The 18,491-nt window shown below is 42.3% G+C and overlaps 1 protein-coding gene and 1 long non-coding RNA gene across 14 annotated transcripts in view; one reads left to right on the top strand and one right to left on the bottom strand.

The window, feature by feature from the left end:
• Positions 1–8,382, top strand: part of LOC110255291 (organic anion transporter 7) — a 28,778-nt gene extending 20,396 nt beyond the window's left edge. Inside the window, exons 6-10 of one of the 9 annotated variants that reach the window (XM_085010873.1) lie at positions 1,441–1,556; positions 2,197–2,411; positions 3,657–3,765; positions 4,222–4,425; positions 6,820–8,382. In XM_085010873.1, coding sequence (XP_084866999.1) covers positions 1,441–1,556; positions 2,197–2,411; positions 3,657–3,765; positions 4,222–4,425; positions 6,820–6,847 — 672 coding nt within the window. In that variant the 3' untranslated portion in view covers positions 6,848–8,382. Of the gene's footprint in view, positions 1–1,440; positions 1,557–2,196; positions 2,412–3,656; positions 3,766–4,221; positions 4,426–4,564 lie in introns of all 9 variants that reach the window. The other 8 variants (XM_021082908.2, XM_085010872.1, XM_085010878.1 and 5 more) reach the window with 8 other exon arrangements.
• The window catches only part of LOC110259242 (uncharacterized), a 42,681-nt gene extending 31,071 nt beyond the window's left edge, over positions 1–11,610 (bottom strand). For 2 of the 5 annotated variants that reach the window (XR_014836899.1, XR_014836902.1), the window contains exons 1-3: positions 11,422–11,585; positions 9,907–10,078; positions 5,020–5,219 (exon numbers count right to left, since the gene is read on the bottom strand). This is a non-coding gene — a long non-coding RNA (uncharacterized LOC110259242). Of the gene's footprint in view, positions 1–5,019; positions 5,220–9,906; positions 10,256–11,421 lie in introns of all 5 variants that reach the window. The other 3 variants (XR_014836900.1, XR_014836901.1, XR_002341449.2) reach the window with 3 other exon arrangements.
• Between the last annotated feature and the right edge of the window lie 6,881 nt (positions 11,611–18,491).

Genomic DNA, 18,491 nt, shown 5'->3' with positions numbered 1-18,491 from the left:
TTCGTCCATCTACAAGGAATGGGTAAAGAAGATATAGGGTGTGTGTGTGTGTGTGTGTGTGTGTGTGTGTAATCAAATATAACTCAGCCATTAAAAAAGAACAAAAAATAAATAAATAAATAAAAAAGAACAAAATAACTCCATCTGCAGCAACATGTATAGACCTAAAGATATCATACTAATTGAAGTAAGCCAGATAAAGACAAATATTATATATCACTTATACATGGAATCTAAAAATTAATCCAAATGAATCCATTTACAAAAGAGAAACAGACTCACAGACATAGGAAACAAACTTATAGTTACCAAAGAGGGAAGAGGGGGTAAATTATGAGCTTGGGATTAACAGAGAACACACTACTATATATAAAGTAGATAAGCAAAAATGAATCACTGTATATTGTACAACACAAGGCATAATATTCAATATCTTATAATAACTTATAATGGAAAAGACTCTGAAAAAATTATGCCTGTATGATTATATGTACTATATAAATATTTATGAATTATATGTACTATATATACATGTGAATATATATGAATCACTTTGCTGACACCCAAAACTAACACAATATTATAAATCAGCTATACTTCAATAAGAAAATAAATAAAATGTGATTAATAAATGAATAAGGACCCAAGCTGTACTAGATGTAAATTGATATGCACATTTGTGACTTCATATATGGCCCAGAAAATCTTTGTGAAAAGGGCATTATTTTTTGTTCTCCTAACCTTGATTCTCCAACTTATTCATATTCTTCTTTTTAATGACAAGAAAACTGAGGCTAAGAGATATTCACTTCATTTCTCGAGGTACACACCTGACAAATGGCAGAGCCATCACATAACATCAGGTAATGAAGTCAGTGTCAATCATTCTACTCCAAGATCTCCCTTGATTTTGTCCTCAGATTTCATTCGAGGCATTTTATTCAAGGAAGCACCACATGCTAGGACTTCCCTGAGAGGTGCTGACCCAAAATTCCTAAATTAAGGCTCTCAAAGAAATTATTCTCCTTCCTGGGAAAAAAAAAAAAAAAAAAAAAAAAAAAAAAGCTACTTTATTTCCCAAAAGCAGCCAGCTGAGAACCAAGCTCAGCTGCCAGAATTTCATGCCCCTGTGGTATAAATGAAACTTTGGGCTGACATCCAAGTACCTTTTCCTTTCGTCTCTTCCTGACCTGATTTCCAACCTCTACATCCCTTTTGAAGTCCTGCAGGCAAACTGAGTCCCATGCGAAGACGTCCTTGTCACAGCATAATTTCCCTCAGGCCCCTTTAACTCCCCAGTTCACCGTTCAGACACGTCTTTACTCATAATTGCATCCTCCATGGCTCTATTTCCAGTAAACGGAAGGGAAGTTATCAATCTTGTCCCCTGCGCCTACCACTGTGGGACAACTGAACAGTTTGTTGTTTTTGTTGTTGAAGATCATGAGAGCCACCATGCAGGAGGAGCTGGAGGCAGCACAGACCAAAACGTCGGTGTTCGACTTGTTCCGCACACCCAACATGCGTAAAAGGACCTGTGCCATGTCCTTTATGAGGTGGGCTTCACCCAGTGTGTGAGCGACGTTGTATTTGTTATCTCATTGCTATGGCATGCTGTAGGGACAGATCTGAGCTAGAGCATGAGGAAGCCACAAATGTAATTGCTATGTTTGGAAAGAGTGAAAGGCGTGTGAAAAGACTACCATGGAACTGCTCATAGAGCGAGGACTGCTCTTTCTCACATCGCCCTTCCAGGCTCATCGCCACAGATGATGCTGAGCTCTCCAACCATGGTAGAGATCTGGGCTCTGAGTGTCTTCACCTGTCTTCATTTTCACTGAAGAAAAATTACAACCAGTAAAGTACTCAAATGCAGGCAGGGAGGTCAATGAATTTTTCCACATATAACCATCACCCAGGTCAAGACAGAAAAAAAGCTAAAAATCCTAGAAAGCTCCATGTTTCCTCCACAACAAAACTCCCTGATCCCCCAAAAATCTTAATAACAAGTATGACCTCCATCATCAAACGATTATTTTATGATCATCTTAAAGTGATACTCTTGCAAGGAAAGAGTTTACAAAACAGACGATGCCTTTATAATTTATCCCTGGATGTCTCAGTCAATAGGATTGTAATCTGTAGGGCTACAGTCTAAACCTTATGGTACATGTCTTTCATCCTTATTCACTACAGATTTGCAAACACGATGACCTATTTTGCCCTGTCCCTCCATCTTCAGCACTTGGGGAGCAATATTTTCCTGTTGCAGGTGTTCTTTGGCCTAATCAACATTCCAGCCAATTATTGTGCATTTTTGGCACTGAATCACCTGGGCCGTCGAGGAAGCCAGATGCTTTTCCTGTTCCTGCTGTCATCCTTAGTTATAGCCATCACATCTGTGCCTCAAGGTGAGAAAAGAGCACAAGTTGAAGAAAGAAAATGTTGGCGTTCCCGTCATGGTTCAGTGCTTAACGAAACCCAACTAGGAACCATGAGGTTGCAGGTTCAATCCCTGGTCTCGCTCAGTGGGTTAAGGATCCAGCATTGCCGTGAGCTGTGGGGTAGGTTGCAGACACGGCTGGGATCCCAGGTTGCTGTGGCTGTGGTGTAGGCCAGCAGCTGTAACTCCAGTTCGACTCCTAGCCCAGGAACTATCTTTCTTTTTTTTTTTTTTTTTTTTGTCTTTTTACCATTTCTCGGGCTGCTCCCATGGCATATGGAGGTTCCCAGGCTAGGGGGTCGAATCGGAGGTGTAGCCACAGGCCTATGCCAGAGCAATTGATCACTTAGCTTTGGCCAATCACACTGTATATGGCAAGCATGGTGGGTCTAGACCTTCTAATCACATCCTCTGCAAGGACACAATGAAGAGAGTTCCAATGTTGTCACATTGTCATGAGATTTTATTCAGTTGGATGGAAACTGACTGAAACGTACCTTCAATGGTAAGTCCTTATTTTTGATTCTTTAACATTATTCTAAATCTGGCTACTCTCCAAATTGTCCATTAACCTAGGAGCCATGTCCTTTTATTATTTTCTTCTGCCATATTAGTTCCATGGCAATACTGTATATGAACAGAGGTTTTTAACTCCTGCAGATAGAGATGATTTTCAGACACCTCAGGCATTGCCCACCAGGTTGGGGATCCAGCGTGGCCGAGAGCTGTGGTACAGGTCGCAGATGCAGCTGGGATCTGGCGATTCTGTGGCTGTGGTGTAAGCCAGCAGCTGCAGCTCCAGTTTGACCTAGCCTGGGAACTTTCACATGCCACAGGGGGCGGGGGGTGGGGGGGGCTAAAAAGCCAAAAAGAAAAAGAGAATTGCCCACAAGTGCAGAAGAGGCATGAAACAACATAACTGCAAAAGAGAACCTGCTGGTCTCCCCTTCTCTCTCCTCTTCTCCAAATCTCAGATATGCAGGGGGCGTTGATGAAATAACTCAGACCCTTTTATGCATCGTAAGCCACAAAATGTAAATAAGTCACCTGTCTTAGCTCATGAAGCCCTGCACATGGTCAGCCTCTGAGCAGTTTGTCTGCTATGTCTTAGCCTTTTGAACACTTCCAACAGGGTCGTCTTCACCTGTCATCAAGGGGATCCTAATTACTGCAGCTCAGGTTCCCTGAGCCTCACTGGTTTTCCTCTCTCCAGAAATGCAGGCCGTGCGTATGGTGTTGGCATCTTTGGCAGCAGGATCTTGTTCTGCCCTCTTCTCCTGTTTTGTTTCCCATTCGGCAGAACTGATTCCCACTGTCCTCAGGTATGAAAACTCACGGACACTCTTTAAGGGTCAACACAGACCTTTCCTAACGAATTAACATTTGTTGAGGGAAGAACACTAAGGTCGGTTAGTTATCCAAAGCAATCGATTACAATAACACAAACGCCAACAATGTACAAGCAAAGTTGATTTAAAGCTGATTTTTGTTGGGCACGGGATGAAGTCCTTTCGTGTAACCTTCCAAACCACACAAAGGGTAGATGCTGTGGGTAAGTGTCTATTTTTAATGATCAAACTGTCTCCTAATGCACTTAATGCACCTGAACTTGAGGGGAAAAATGGCTAGTGACCAGAAGAGAAAATGCCAAAAGCCACAGTGGGTTGTTGATCTTCTGCCCTGCTTTGCATCTCTCATAATCAGAGCAAAATAAAGAATCACAAATGGCATGTGCAGATTTTTATCAGACCTTCTTGTGTTATTGCTTCCACCCCAAGGTCAACTTCCGCAGGAGTCCTGGGAATTGCTGGTGGTTCCGGGGCAGCCCTGTCTCCTCTCTTGATGATCCTGACAGTGTACTCCCCCCCCCTGCCCTGGATCATCTGTGGCATCTTCTCCCTCCTCGCTGGCTTTGCTGTCCTACTCCTTCCTGAAACGAAGAATCAGCCTCTGCCTGACTCCATCCAGGACGTGGAAAATAAGTGAGTGAACCCCCCAAGGGTCCCTTAGGGTCTGTGATGACGAGACCCTGCAGGTCTGTGATGAGGAGGGCAAAGCGTGAGTGGCAATCACTGTCCCCCAAACAAGCGTAGACCTAATAAGCTCTTTCCATGTGGTCAGTGCCTTTGGTTTAGCGACAGTGACCTCTGACTCGTGTGAGGCTCCCTACATCACACAGACCAGCTCTGCCCAGCCTGCACCAGTCGTTTCAGAAGAGGTGCCCTAGTGTGCCAGACACCCTGCCGGTGTTTCACAAACGTGCACAGATCCTAACACCAGGTTCTCATCCCTCAGACCCTGGCAGCCCCCAGCCAGGGAGGGCAGTCAGCTCTTGAGAGCCCTGGTGTCTATAGGTCTGTGATCTGCCCTGGTCACTGAAGAATCTGTGGGAGACAAGGGAGAGGACACGAGCCCCTCCCATAAATGACAATATATCTCAGGGGAAGAAGTCTTGGCATGCTGCCTGCAAGATTCAGAGCACCCAGCTTTCCCTGGAAACGAAATATCAAGACAAGAGAGAAAAAGTATAAACATTGGGGTTTTAAAATGATGAAGATTGGGAAAGGATACGATACCTTTCCGGGCTCCCCTTGCCTTCTCCGAAGACTCCTTTAACCAATGCGATGATGTCCAAAAACAAAAGGAGAAACTATCCAAAATACCTTCCCAAATTTTGCTCTGGGAGTTTTGCCTTTTTCCTCACAAGATTTATTCCAACCGTCAGGGCAGGGGTTACGGTTTTAATCCAAATTGGTGGCCAAAGGATCAGATTGTTCTAAAAAAGGAGAAAAGAAAAATGTAAGACATAAATGCTTCTTCCTTGTCTTTTTGATTTTGTGTTTGTTTGCTTGCTTATTGGTTTATCTGTATTTGTCCCAGGGGAAACGACTCAAGAAAAACAGAGCAGGAAGATAGCTTCATGAAAGTGACACAGTTTTAAGGAACTCCAGGAAAGAACTACTAATCGAAGAGAAAGAGGAAAAAATGTATTTTTTTTTTCTAAATACTAAAAAGAATTGGAGGAGTTCCCACAGTGGCTCAGCGGTTAACAAGCCCAGCTAGCATCCATGAGGATGCGGGTTCGATCCTTGGCCTCACTCAGTGGGCTAAGGATGTGGTGTTGCTGTGGCTGTGGTGTAGGCTGGTGGCTACAGCTCTGATTCAATGCCTAGCCTGGGAACCTCCAGAGGCCACAGGTGCAGCCCTAAAAAGACAAAAATAAAAATAAATTGAAAAATAATAAAGCCACAGATATAATAAAAACATAGATTACAATCGTGGTGCTAATTGCCAAATATGAAATGCATACAAATTAATCATAATAAGAGATGTGAAGAAAAATATAATCATTAAAAATAATTATATCAGAATATTTATATAATGGTAGAAACCCAGCATGCTTCTACATAATAAAATTAATTAGTCCTAAAAAATTAAGTGTTTTCCTCAATTACTTAGAGGACTAATTGGTAGAGGAATTACAATGAGATCTTGAAAATTGCTCCAAATTTTATCTAGAAACAAATAATAAACAATATGACTCAGAAAAAGAGGACGTGGAGTAGATTGAGCTGTTTGTTGAATGCAGAAGCATGTGTAAGTCTTTAATATAAGCTATAATCATCAAAAGAAAACAAAAAATAATAGCAGATGCATTTTTAAATGAAAAGAAATCCATCAAATAGACCATAATATTTTAATACTTAATATGTCATAATAAATCACTAAAGAAAATAAAGTACGGTTCAAATATAGCATTAACTGATTATGTGGAAAGAAGCGACTAAAAATTTGATCATACGGTAAATTTTTAAAAGCCACCTGAATAATGTTAAATAAACCAAATGAACCAGAGAGATAATTTTACTGCTTCCTTTCTGTCTTGAATGCCTTTTATTTCTTTTTCTTACCTAATTGCTCTGGATGGGACTTTCAGTACTCTGTTGAATAGAAGTGGCAAGAGTGGCCATTCTTGCCTTGTTCCTCATTTTGGAGGAAAAGCTTTCAGTTTTTCTCTGTTAATTGTAATGTTGGCTGTGAGCTTCTCATATATAGCCTTTATTATGTTAAGGTAATTTCCTTCTATTCTTAGTTTGTTAGTGTTTTACCACAAAATGGTGTGATTTTTTTTGTCAAATGCTTTTTTGCATCCATGGAGATGATCATTTGATTTTTATCCTTCATTGTGTCACATTACGGATATGCAGAACCATGCTTATATGCCAAGCGTAAATCCCCCCGGTCATGATGTACACTCCTTTTAGTGAGCTGTCTTATTATATTTTCTAGCATTTTGTTGAGAATTTTTGCATGTACATTCATCAGAAATACTGGCCAAAAATGTATCTGCTATTACTGGTGTTCTTTTTTCGTAGTGTTATCAGAATAACGCTGGCCTCGTAACATGAATTTGGGAGTGTTTCCTCGTCTTCGATTTTTTCGGAAGAGTTTTGAGAAGAACTGGTGTTAATTTTTTAAACGTTTGGTAGAATTCGTCTGTAAAGCTGTCTAGTCCTGGGCTTTTCTTTGTTGAGAGGTTTTAAGCTACTGATTGAATATGCTTACTCATTATTGGCTTATTCAGATTTTGTCATGTCCTTTGATTCTAGGAATTTATCTGTATCTTATAGGTTACACAATTAGTTAATGTATGTTTGTTCATAGTAGTGCCCTATGATCCTTTTTAATTTCTGTGTCATCAGTGGTAATGTCTTCTCTCTTTCATTTCCAATTTCATTTATTTGTCTCCTTTTTTCTTTTTTTTCTTTTTTTTTTTTGTCTTTTTGCCACCATTTCTTGGGCCATTCCCGTGGCATATGGAGGTTCCCAGGCTAGGGGTCCAATCGGAGCTGTAGCCACTGGCCTACGCCAGAGCCACAGCAACATGGGATCCGAGCCGCGTCTGCGATCTGCACCACAGCTCACGGCAACGCCTGATCGTTAACCCACTGAGCAAGGGCAGGGACCGAACCCGCAACCTCATGGTTCCTAGTTGGATTCGTTAACCACTGCGCCACGACGGGAACTCCTCCTTTTTTCTTAATCTAGTGAAAAATTTGTTGGTTTTACTCATTTTTTCAAAAAAAACAACTTAGTTTTTGGAGTTCTCTTGTGCTGCAGCAGGTTAAGGATCTGGCATTTCCACTGCAGTGGCTCTGGTCATTGCTGGGGCAAGGGTTCAGTTCCTGGCCCAGGACTTCCACATGCCATGGGCATGGCCAAAAAACTTTTTTTTTTTTTAAAGAAAAACTTGGTTTTGGTTTCTTTTCTATTGTGTCTATTCTCTATTTCATTTATTTCTTCTGTAATCTTTAATGTTTCATTAACTTTAGGCTTTGGTTTTTTTCTAGTTCCTTGAAGTGTGAAGTTAGGTTGTTTGTTTGAGTCTGTGGTTGTTGTTGCCACACCCATGGCATATGGACATTCCTGGGCCAGGAATAGAATCCAAGCCACAGCTGCAACTTACACCACAGCTGCAGCCACACTTAATCCTTAACCAGGGCCAGGCCAGGGATCAAGCCTGCACCTCGGCAGCCAACCCAAACCGCTACAGAGACAAAGCTGGATCCGTAACCCACTGTGCCACAGTGGGAACTCTCAATATTTCTGCTTTTTTAATGAAAGTACTTATTGCTCTGATTTTCGGTACTGCTTTGCTGCACACGTGGTTTAGGTATCTTGTATTTTCATTTTTGTTGGTCTCCAGATATTAACTAATTTCCCTTTTTGTTTCTTTTTTGACCCATTGCTTGTTCAAGTGGCTGTTGTATATTTCCACATATTTGTGAATTTTCCAGTTTTCTTTCTGTTATTGATTTCTAGTATTATTTCATTGTGCTTAGAAAAGAAATTTAGTATGATTTGAATGATTGTATTTTATTTATAGAAGAGCCTAAAGACTTCACATTAAAAAAAAACTGTGAAAACTAATAAACAAAGTCAGTAATGTGGCTGGATATTAAATCAACGTACAAAAATCAGTTGCAGAGTTCCCATTGTGGTGCAGTGGAAACAAATCCAACTAGTATCCCTGAGGATTCCAGTTCAATCCCTGGCCTTGCTCAATGGGTTAAGGATCTGGGTGTTGCTGTGAGCTGTGGTGTAGGTTGCAGATGTGGCTCGGATCTGGCGTTGCTGTGGCTGTGGCGTAGGCCAACCACAACAGTTCCAATTAGACCCCTAGCCTGGGAACCTCCATGTACCACAGGAGTGGCCCTAGAAAAGGCAAAAAGACAAAAACATAGACCCCTCGCCTGGGAACTTCCACATGCCATGAGTGTGGCCCTAAAAACAAGATAGATAAATAAATAAATAAATAAATAAATAAATAAATAAACAAACAAACAAACAAACAAACAAACAAACAAAGAGAAGGCCAGGATGAGGATGAACTATTATGTTATCTACCTTATGTCTATATTTCATTCTATTTACTTATTTATTTTTGGCTTTTTGGGCCACATACACAGCATGTGGAGGTTCCCAGGCTAGGGGTCGCATCAGAGCTACAGTTGCTGCTGGCCTACACCACAGCCACAGCAATGCCAGATCTGAGCCTCAGCTGCCGCCTACACCACAGCTCACGGCAACACAGGAACTCCTTATGTTTATATTGTAGTCTGCATTCTCACAACAAAGAAATAATGCTTCTACGTTAGTTTCCCAGGGCTACCATACAAAAACACCACAAAGCGGTCGACTTAAACAACATTTACGGCATCACAAGTGACTTAAGCAGCATTTACTGCCTCACGAGTCTATAACGTAGAAGCCTGAGATAAATGCTGTGGCAAGATCAGGACCTTCTGAGGGCTGTGAGGGAGAAATCTGTCCCAAGCCCCTCTCAGCTTCTGGAAGTTTGGTTGGCAGTGTTTGAGGCTTCTTGGCTTCCGCTGCATCACCGCAGTCTCTGCCTTGGTTTTTAGATGGTGGTCTCCTTATTCATGCCTCTGGGTTCTTACCTCCCCCTCGTATAAGAACACTCGTCATATTGGATTAGGGGTCCGTCTTATTCTGGTATGACCTCTTTTTTTTTTTTTTTTTTTTGCAGGATATTAAAGGTTTCTATTTATTTTTCCCCAAGCATAATTTATTCTTTTTTATGAGAGTATAGTTGATTTACAATGTTGTGTCAATTCTGCAGAGTCACCCAGTCATACAACTATATACATTCTTTTTCTCATAATATCTTCTGTCAGGTTCTGCCCCCATGTACTTCCTGTGCTGTACAGTAGGACCTCATTGCTTATTCATTCTAAATGTCATAGTTTGCATCTATCAACCCCAAACTCCCTGTCCATCCCACTCCCTTCCACCTCCCCCTGGCAACCACAAGTCTGTTCACCATGTCTGTCTGTGTCTGTGATCCATTTCTGTTTTGTAAATAGGATCATTCATGCCATATTTTAGGTTCCACGTATAAGTGATATTATATACTATTTGTCTTTCTCTTTTTGACTCACTTTATTTAGGATGAGAATCTCTAGTTGCATCCATGTTGCTGCAAATGGCGTTATTTTGTTTTCATGGCTGAATAGTATTCCATTGTGTTTATGTACAACATCTTCTTAATCCATTCATCTGTCCGTGGACATTTAGGTTATTTCCATGTCTTGGCTTTTGTGAATAGTGCTGCTATGAACACAGGGGTACACGTATCTTTTTGAATGAAAATTTTGTGGTATGACTCTTCTTAACTAGTTCACCTGCAGTCAATTCTGAGAATTCTCAGAATAACTCACATTTTAAGTCACTGAACGTTAGGACTTCGACTTAACGAATTTTGGTGGAACATGATTCAACTCATAACAGCTTTTAAAAGATAGGAGGAGAAAGGAGATGATGAGAATAGTGAGAAATTCATTGGTTATTGTATTCACAAGAAATAAGATTTAAAGTCTAACTTGAAATTTGTCAAATCCAATATGAAAATTTGGGTTAAATAAAATGGCACATTCTAAATGGTAGTTTAAAAAGCCGCAAGTACAAATGTAATCAATAACACAAAATATTAAATAGTTAAATAGCAAAAGTAATAAAACATGTCATATGGAGAAAGAACAAAGACAAATTCATACACGCATACTCATAAATCTTAATTAGCTCCAATAACTTATAAAAACAGTTTTTAATTCAGTTCACAAGGTCAAACACCTCTGTGCTATCTACAAGTGACACACCCGAAGTGATTCAGAAGGTGGCGAAACAACAGCCATCAGCAAATGTGCACCTATGAAGTGAAAATAATAAGAACGCAGGATATTCAATCCTTACAACAGATGAGGCAGAATTCAGGCCAGAAAGAATTAAACAGGAAAAGGAAGAATGGGGGTTAGTGCCAACACCAAAAATAGAACAGTTGTGAGTATCTATGCACCAAATAACTGACCAACCACTGGCACCTTTCTGAAAGGAGACAAATATTGAAATGCTAAAATAATAGATGTTTAACCACCTCTCTCAATACGAGACATATAGCAATAGGACAAATGTAAGAAAGGAGGCAGACAACCCTTAAAGTGCAGAAAGTATGGTAGGTCTTATGATCAAGCCACTGAACTTCACTATCTAATATTACAGAACACATTTGCCCATCAAGAAAACATGAAAAATCCACACCAAAAAATGTACTCATACCCTTAGTGAAAGGAAACTCTCCTCTGTTTTAAGGTCTACTCACAGGACACCACTGCAACCAGATGTGTTTTTCCCCACACCAACCCATTCTCCAACCCCAGGCAGGTGTCCAACAATTCAATTTAGGGTCCGACACTATCTCTCTGAAGTTCGTGTCAGATCCCACAGGTTAGGGGCTCGGTTCGACAAGACTCCCTCCACTTCAGATGCCAATCAAAAGACGTGGGGGGACCCCAGGTTACCCACACTTGTGTCTGCCTGGGCTACAAATCGGGAGGTCCCATGGCCCCCTCCTGAGGTTATAACAGCTCACATAACTCAAGGAAATTATTGCTATTTACCTATTTGTTATATGAAAACCGCTATGATAAAGGATACAGCTGAGCACGCAGATGAAGAAGAATGTAGGATGACATCTAGAAGGTTCCCAAACCCAGGAGCTCTGGCGTGCCACCCTCTCCCTGTGGAGGGGTGTGTTCACACGCCTGGACGGTCTCAGAACCTCTCAGTTCAGGGATTTTCATGGAGGCGTCACCACGTAAGTGTGATGGATTATTAACTCAATTTCCAGTCCCTCCCTCCTCCCCCAAGGACTGGCGATGAGGCCAAAAATTCCAAGCTTCTAATCATGGCTTGGTCTTTCTGGGGGCCAGCCCCCATCCTAAAGCTATCCAAGAGCCCGCCCAGAGTAGAGAGCCTCATTCGAACAAAAGAGTTTCCATCACCTTATTTCCACAAAGGACTTGGGAGTTTGGGGTCAGGAACAGATCAAATATGGGAACGGAAGATGCCCCTAGCACCTTTACCTCTTAGGAAATTACAAAGGTTTTTAGGAACTCTAGGCAGGAGCCAGGTACAGAGATCAAAAATATATACTTATTATGATATCCCAATACCACCTTAGGTCACAAAGAAAAATCAGTAATTTCAATGATATAGAAATATGACAATCCACAATCTCTGATCCCCTAAAGAAAATGAGAAATTCACAGAATTAAAAAAAAAAAAAAGACCTTCCCTCCTGGAAATTGTAAAACCCCCTATTAAGTATCTCTTTGTTGAAAGAGGAAAAAACCAACTGAAATTGCAGATACCTTGAAAACGATAATAAAAACGCTTCGGCGAGGAGGAGATTATGGGATTTTTTAAAAAAGAGTTGTCGACGAAAAAACACACAACCTGAAAGTTGAGAGTTAAGTTTTATTTGGGGCAAAAGTAGGACTTAAGCCCAGGGAGACAGCATCTCAGGTAGCCCTGAGAAACAGCTCCGAGGCAGGTGGTGAGGGAGGACCTAGGGTATAGAGGAATTTTTGCAACAAAGGGCAGGGAGCAGGGACCAAAGAGGCCTGGGCTCCCTGAAATCATTCCTTTGATGTGCACGTCCACTATCGGGGCCAGTATCCCGAGTCTGAGTTTTCACAGCCTGCAGGACTCCCTGGCTCTCACCCTGGGAGATATTCTTTATCCTTAACTACAGAACCAGGCTGAAATACCACCCAAGGAGGAAAAAGGGGGAACATCGGGACATGATATAGGTGGTGGGGGTGGGGGGTGCATACAGCATAGACCCATTTTACAGAAGTTTGTTGCTGACCTCCTGAAGGTCACTCCCAGTCACAAGGAGCAGACATCACCATGAAGGATTTTCATGTTTTTCTAGACATGAGTGTTGGCTTTGCTGAGGGAGGAACACACAAGGCCTAGTTGGCAAAAAAGAGATGTATGAAGGCATCAGAGGGGCATGGGCTGAGCTCAAGATGGTACCAGCTCTGACTGTGAAGAGGTGCTAGGCTTATAAAGGATCTGAGGCTGGAGGTCACGGCGGGAACGAGTGGGTATGAGGCCAAAGCAGGAGTAGGTGAGGAGGGTTAGGTGGTCGGGTCCCATGACAGAGGGCAGTGAACCCTTGTAGGTGGTTCATCTCTGCTCCCCATTCCAGGAAAAGGTGTCGATCTTGTGCCAGGCCATACCCACATCCCCAGCAGGGCTCCAAGGTCATCAGCCACATGCGGGGGGGTGGGGGTCTGTCTCCATCCCCCTGGGAACCTATCACATAAAATCTTCTAAAACTACCTGACGATCTGAAGGCCTGTTCTTCCAGCTTTCCCAGAGCACAGAGCGCCTCACTCCTGGTCTCTGCCCTGAGCTCCACTCAGAGGGTGCCGTGGGTTGGTAGCTGCAGTGACTCATGTTTTTACTCAACGTAGAGGCTGATGCCAAGGGCCAAACTTCAGTTCACACAGTGATCCAGCAAAAACTATCCCCCTAAATATTTCTACTAGTGATGCAGGTGCCTCATACCCCCGAGAGAAAAGTTATATGCCTTATGCGTCTTTTTGAAATTGAACAGCTTAGAGACCTGCCTTGTCCTTCTCCCTGACCTAATGGACCCTAAACACAATCACCCATAAGCTAAAGATGAGTCTCCCTGAGCACAGTTGCCTGTGGGTTAAAGAGGGTGCGCACATGATGTTTTTCAGGAACTTCCCTAGTTTGCGCTAATCTCTGATCAATCTGCCCTTTTTGCAAGTACTGTTATTCCAGGCAATAAGCCAGAAGACCCCATCGTGAAGATCCCCTGACTCCAGCTTTGATGACTAAGGTTCCCCCAAAGAAAGAAGAAGGCCTGCTTGTCCCAATCCCAACTCCTATCCGAAAACCTATTTTTCTCCTTTTTACTCTAAAACTCCTTGCAATTCTTTCTAAGGGGGCGAGGGGGTATGGTCTTTAAGGTGTTAGCCTGCTGTGGCCTCCTTTGCCTGGCAAAGCAATAAAGCTATTTTTTTTTTCTTTCTCTCCTTTACCCAACAGTCTGTCTCTGCTTTTCAATTTGGCACTGGCAGACAGAGGCCGAATGCTAGCAACGCTAATAATAATTGACTTGAGGATGAAAAACAATTGACTCACAGCCAAAAAAAGTAGAAAAAGTTCAACAAAGCAAATCGAAAGGAATCACAAGTAAAGAGCAGCACTAGAGACAGAAGGGAACGGAGTATGGTATAGACTGAAGGACACGTAATTCATATATTAGGAGATACTACGTTTTCGAAACAATTTTCCAAAGAGACAAACACCAGCTAAGGTCATCAAGAGAAAGGGGGAGAACGTGCAAATCTATGAACCATAACATGGAATGAATAACCAGAGGGGACTGGGAAAACTTGAGCTCCGGGGGGGGTCCCCCTGCCCGTGGCCAGGAGAGTCCTCGAAAGTCCAGGAAGGGGCAGGGAGGCAGTACTTCTAGTAACCTTCGGAACTGCCTTTTCACTTTCAAAAAAAAAAACCTTTAGAAATGGGACCACATGAGGCTGGAGGCGGGCCTTTTCAGCTCAAAGGCCGAACGGAGGGCCTTGTTAGAGAATTTCTTAAAACCCAGGGAGGATTCTCAAAAGTATTAGTAAATGGACTCCCCCCATGAAAGGCTACCCGTCTGGCTAACCTGACCATAGGGGGTGTTCGGTACCTAGTGGGGGTTTTGCGGGGAGGCCTTCTCCCCCAGAGGCGAATAGGTGTCTCAGTCCTTTGAGGATATCGTGGGCGTGGTCACCCAAATCTTTAAGGAAACAAAACAAAAAACTTGTTATTTTACAAACCTGGCATTTATAGGACCAGGCGTGTAGCTCTAGAAAAAAATCCCAAACCCGCCAATCTTTTTACTCCTCCCCAAACCTCCCAGGGAGAACATATCTTTCTCATGCCTTTGAGATGGAAAATGTTCTACTTGGTGCTTTCAGGCTTTATCGCTTGCCATCTTTTTAAAATGCAGATTTCAGGAGTGCCCACTGGGGCAGAATGGGATTGGCGGCGTCTCGGGAGTGCTGGGACACAGGTTCAATCCCCGGCCCAGCACAGTGGGTTAAGGATCCGGTATTGCCATGAGCTGTGGTGTAGGTTGCAGACATGGCTTGGATCTGGCATTGCGGTGGCTCTGGTGTAGGCCAGCAGCTGTAGCTCTGATTAGACCCCTAGCCTGGGAACACCCATATGCCTCGGGCGTGGTCCTAAAAAGACAAAAATATATATGTGTATATATACACACACACAGTCATTCTAGAAATTACATGGAACTCCTAAAATTCTGAAATATCCTGGTGAATGGTATCAGTCATAGTTTTACTAATTATCTTAAATTGTATGTTCAGTAGTAACCGTTTCTTTTCAGTTGCACTGTAAGCAGCTCTTTAACCTTGAATTGTCTTGCCACTTACAGACCAATTATTGTTGTACTCAAATGCTTTTGCAAAAGTACTTCATCTTCAAGAAGTTTCATAGGAAGGACTTTTGACAAGTGTGGATCATATTGCTGAACTGAATAAGAATTTTAAAATCCTGCTGGGAAAACTGATGGCTTCCTAAAAAGCTACCAAAAGGATTGGTTACCGAGTGGACTGGTAAATACGGTTTAATGTTTATGGTTTCCATCTGAACTATTACTGGGTTTTAATCTCTGTTTTCTAGATACAAGAAAACCTTCAACGGACACCTCTGTAAGTAGAATTCCAACATTTATCTTTTCTCTCTACCTGATCCCTCCAGCATCTGGAAACTCTTAGGTTCCCAGCAGCTTTCTCAGGTGTATAAAAGAAGGCCACCTCCTAACAGGTACAGGAATTTCAAGGTATTTAGGGGACCTTGAAAAGAAGAATTCTCCCAAACCTGTAGATATCACAACCAAAATCAGTTGACACCCTTGGCGTGGCTTTCCTGGCCTGGAGGTTTTTAGAGTTCAAGCTGAGATTCTTTATGAAAATTTCCAGCACAGCCAATGTCAAGTGTCTATGGTCGATTAACCATAGTTATTAATATATAATAATTAATTTGACGGAGTTCCCGTCATGGCGCAGTCGTTAACAAATCCGACTAGGAACCATGAGGTTGCGGGTTCAATCCCTGGCCTTGCTTAGTGGGTTAAGGATCCGGTGTTACCGTGAGCTGTGGTGTAGATCGAAGGCGTGGCCTGGATCCCGCGTTGCTGTGGCTCTGGCGTAGGCTGGTGGCTACAGCCCCGATTAGACCCCTGGCCTGGGAACATCCATATGCCGTGGAAGCGGCCCTAGAAAAGGCAAAAAAAAAATTTTTTTTAATAATTAATTTGATAAAAATGAGGGTAATTTTAAAGAGAAAGGGTTTGTGTTTCAATGGATGTTAAATTTCTTTCTTTCTTTTTGATAATTGAAGTCTATATTTACTGGCTAAGACTTCCCAGAGAGTTCCTGGTAAAGTTTAGTTATGAAAAGGACACTAAGTTTGGTTATCACAGAAAGCTATTTTTCAATGAAGATCAAATTCCCCATGACCGGCAACCAGGAGATTATTCATGCTGGAGAAAACATCAGACAAGGGAAATGTGGGAAGGGACCATATCAGGCCTCTCCCAAATGAACTGAAACTCCTGTTTTGACAAATGATTTTGACTAAGACCAGATTAGGATGAAACAAAGATGACATCTAACGTGGCTGCCCCAAGATGCTGGCACAGGCTCGTATACGGATGACCTTGATAATTGCTCACATTTTTGCTAGTGAGACAGGTGTATTTCTTGCGCTTAATCATAAGCAATTTTCAAAAATCAATCCAATTGTTGGGTTTATGGCTAATGATCTACGTCCAGTACACCCAAGTTGACTTGGTGGATTTCACCTCTCCAAGGTTCTAATTGAATGGCCTTTAAGGAAAAAAAAAAATTTTTTTTTTTTGTCTTTTTAGGACCACGCCCATGGTATATGGAGGTTCCCAGGCTAAGGAGTCAACTTGGAACTGTAGCTGCTAGCCTACACCACAGCCATAGCAATGTGGGATCCAAGCCACGTCTGCAAACTGCACCACAGCTCACAGCAATGGGGGATCCTTAACCCACGGAGCAAGGCCAGGGATCGAACCTGCACCCTCATGGATGCTAGTCAGATTCTTTTCAGCTGAGTCACAATGGAAACTCCTAGAAATTTTATTTTAAAGGAAAGAACGTCTAGCATCATGCAAAATAATGTTACCACCAATATCACTAAATGAAATTTCTTTTACTTGGCCAATTAATGATGCTGTTCTGGCCATAAATAATCCTTTATATTGGATGTTGAATATTCGGTGGCTCCTAACAGGACGCATTTGTGGGACAAGTGGATTTATGGACCAAGTTTATGACCTTGACTCGCCCCAGGTTGATGAGGGAGAGGCATAGTTGGTTTCCCTTGGGTTTAAGGTCACTCACTTATAAGCAGCCTTGGAAACAGCCCCTGCCAATCTGTCAATCAGTCTTTAGCACAGGCATGCTTGCTTCCGTCAGTTTTCCAATGATTTGGCCACGATATTCGTTCGTTCCTGTTATAACCTATGAAGTGTCATATTTCTGCTGTGAACAATCTTCTTCCCAGCTTAAAGAAAATGGTTTGGTTTAGGAAGATTTAGCTTAAATTTTTGCTAATGACAAGGTTCCTACTACCAATTTAAATTATAATGTGTGGAACTTATAAGATGATAGTTTCTCGCCTTTCCCACCGTGTGTCATCAGCTTGTATTAGGACAATGATGTCTAAATGACTTGAAACTGTAGATCACCTCCCCAGTTCTCTATAAAATAATGGGCGTATGTAATGCATATGTGAGGAAAATTGGCTTCAGTCCCTTATTTGACAGCCTAGAACTGACTGTCAATCCTTGCCAAACATTCATCTAGTATAACCCCCAGAAAAAGAGAACTGGGCTCTTAGGACCCAGCCCTGAGGGACATGAGACACAGGGGGCAGCCACTCTAGCTTCAGGGGACCACATATTTATTTGATCACATAATACTTCCTATCGAAAGGCTAGTGATGAACAGGGGGAAAATATGAAATCAAATTCATATTTTGTGGCAAGACAAGAAAAATATAAATATAAAAATTTGGAGCTCCTGTCATGGCTCAGTGGTTAACGAATCCGACTAGGAACCACAAGGTTGCGGGTTCGGTCCCTGGCCTTGCTCAGTGGGTTAAGGATCCGGTGTTGCTGTGAGTTGTGGTGTGGGTCACAGACATGGCTTGGATCCCGAGTTGCCGTGGCTGTGGCGTAGGCTGTCGGCCACAGCTCTGATTAGACCCCTCGCCTGGGAACCTCCATATGCCGCAGGAGCGGCCCTAGAAAAGGCAAAAGGCCAAAAAAAAAAAAAAAAAAAAAAAGGCAAAAAAAATGTCTCTACCCTTTGGTCTCCCCTCTTCTCACTGGGCATTGGGTATTGGCATTCTACAGCAATCAGACCTCCTCCACTGGCAGGCACATCTGCTCAACCATAAAGAGCTACGTTCTCCTAACATCAAGACAATTCTTTAAAGATAAATAACATTCCTTCTTCTTGTAAGAGGTCTCATGACCCACCAGGACGATGCTTAGATCTAGATTGGGTAAATGGTCACACATTTGATGTACAGACCTCTG

Source organism: Sus scrofa, chromosome 2 (assembly GCF_054392235.1).
Source record: "Sus scrofa isolate SSC_HxYL_T2T_F1_AM1 chromosome 2, Sscrofa_HxYL_maternal_Yorkshire_Landrace_v2.0, whole genome shotgun sequence".
Classification (NCBI taxonomy): Eukaryota; Metazoa; Chordata; class Mammalia; order Artiodactyla; family Suidae; genus Sus; species Sus scrofa.
This window is presented reverse-complemented; position numbering and strand designations above follow the sequence as displayed.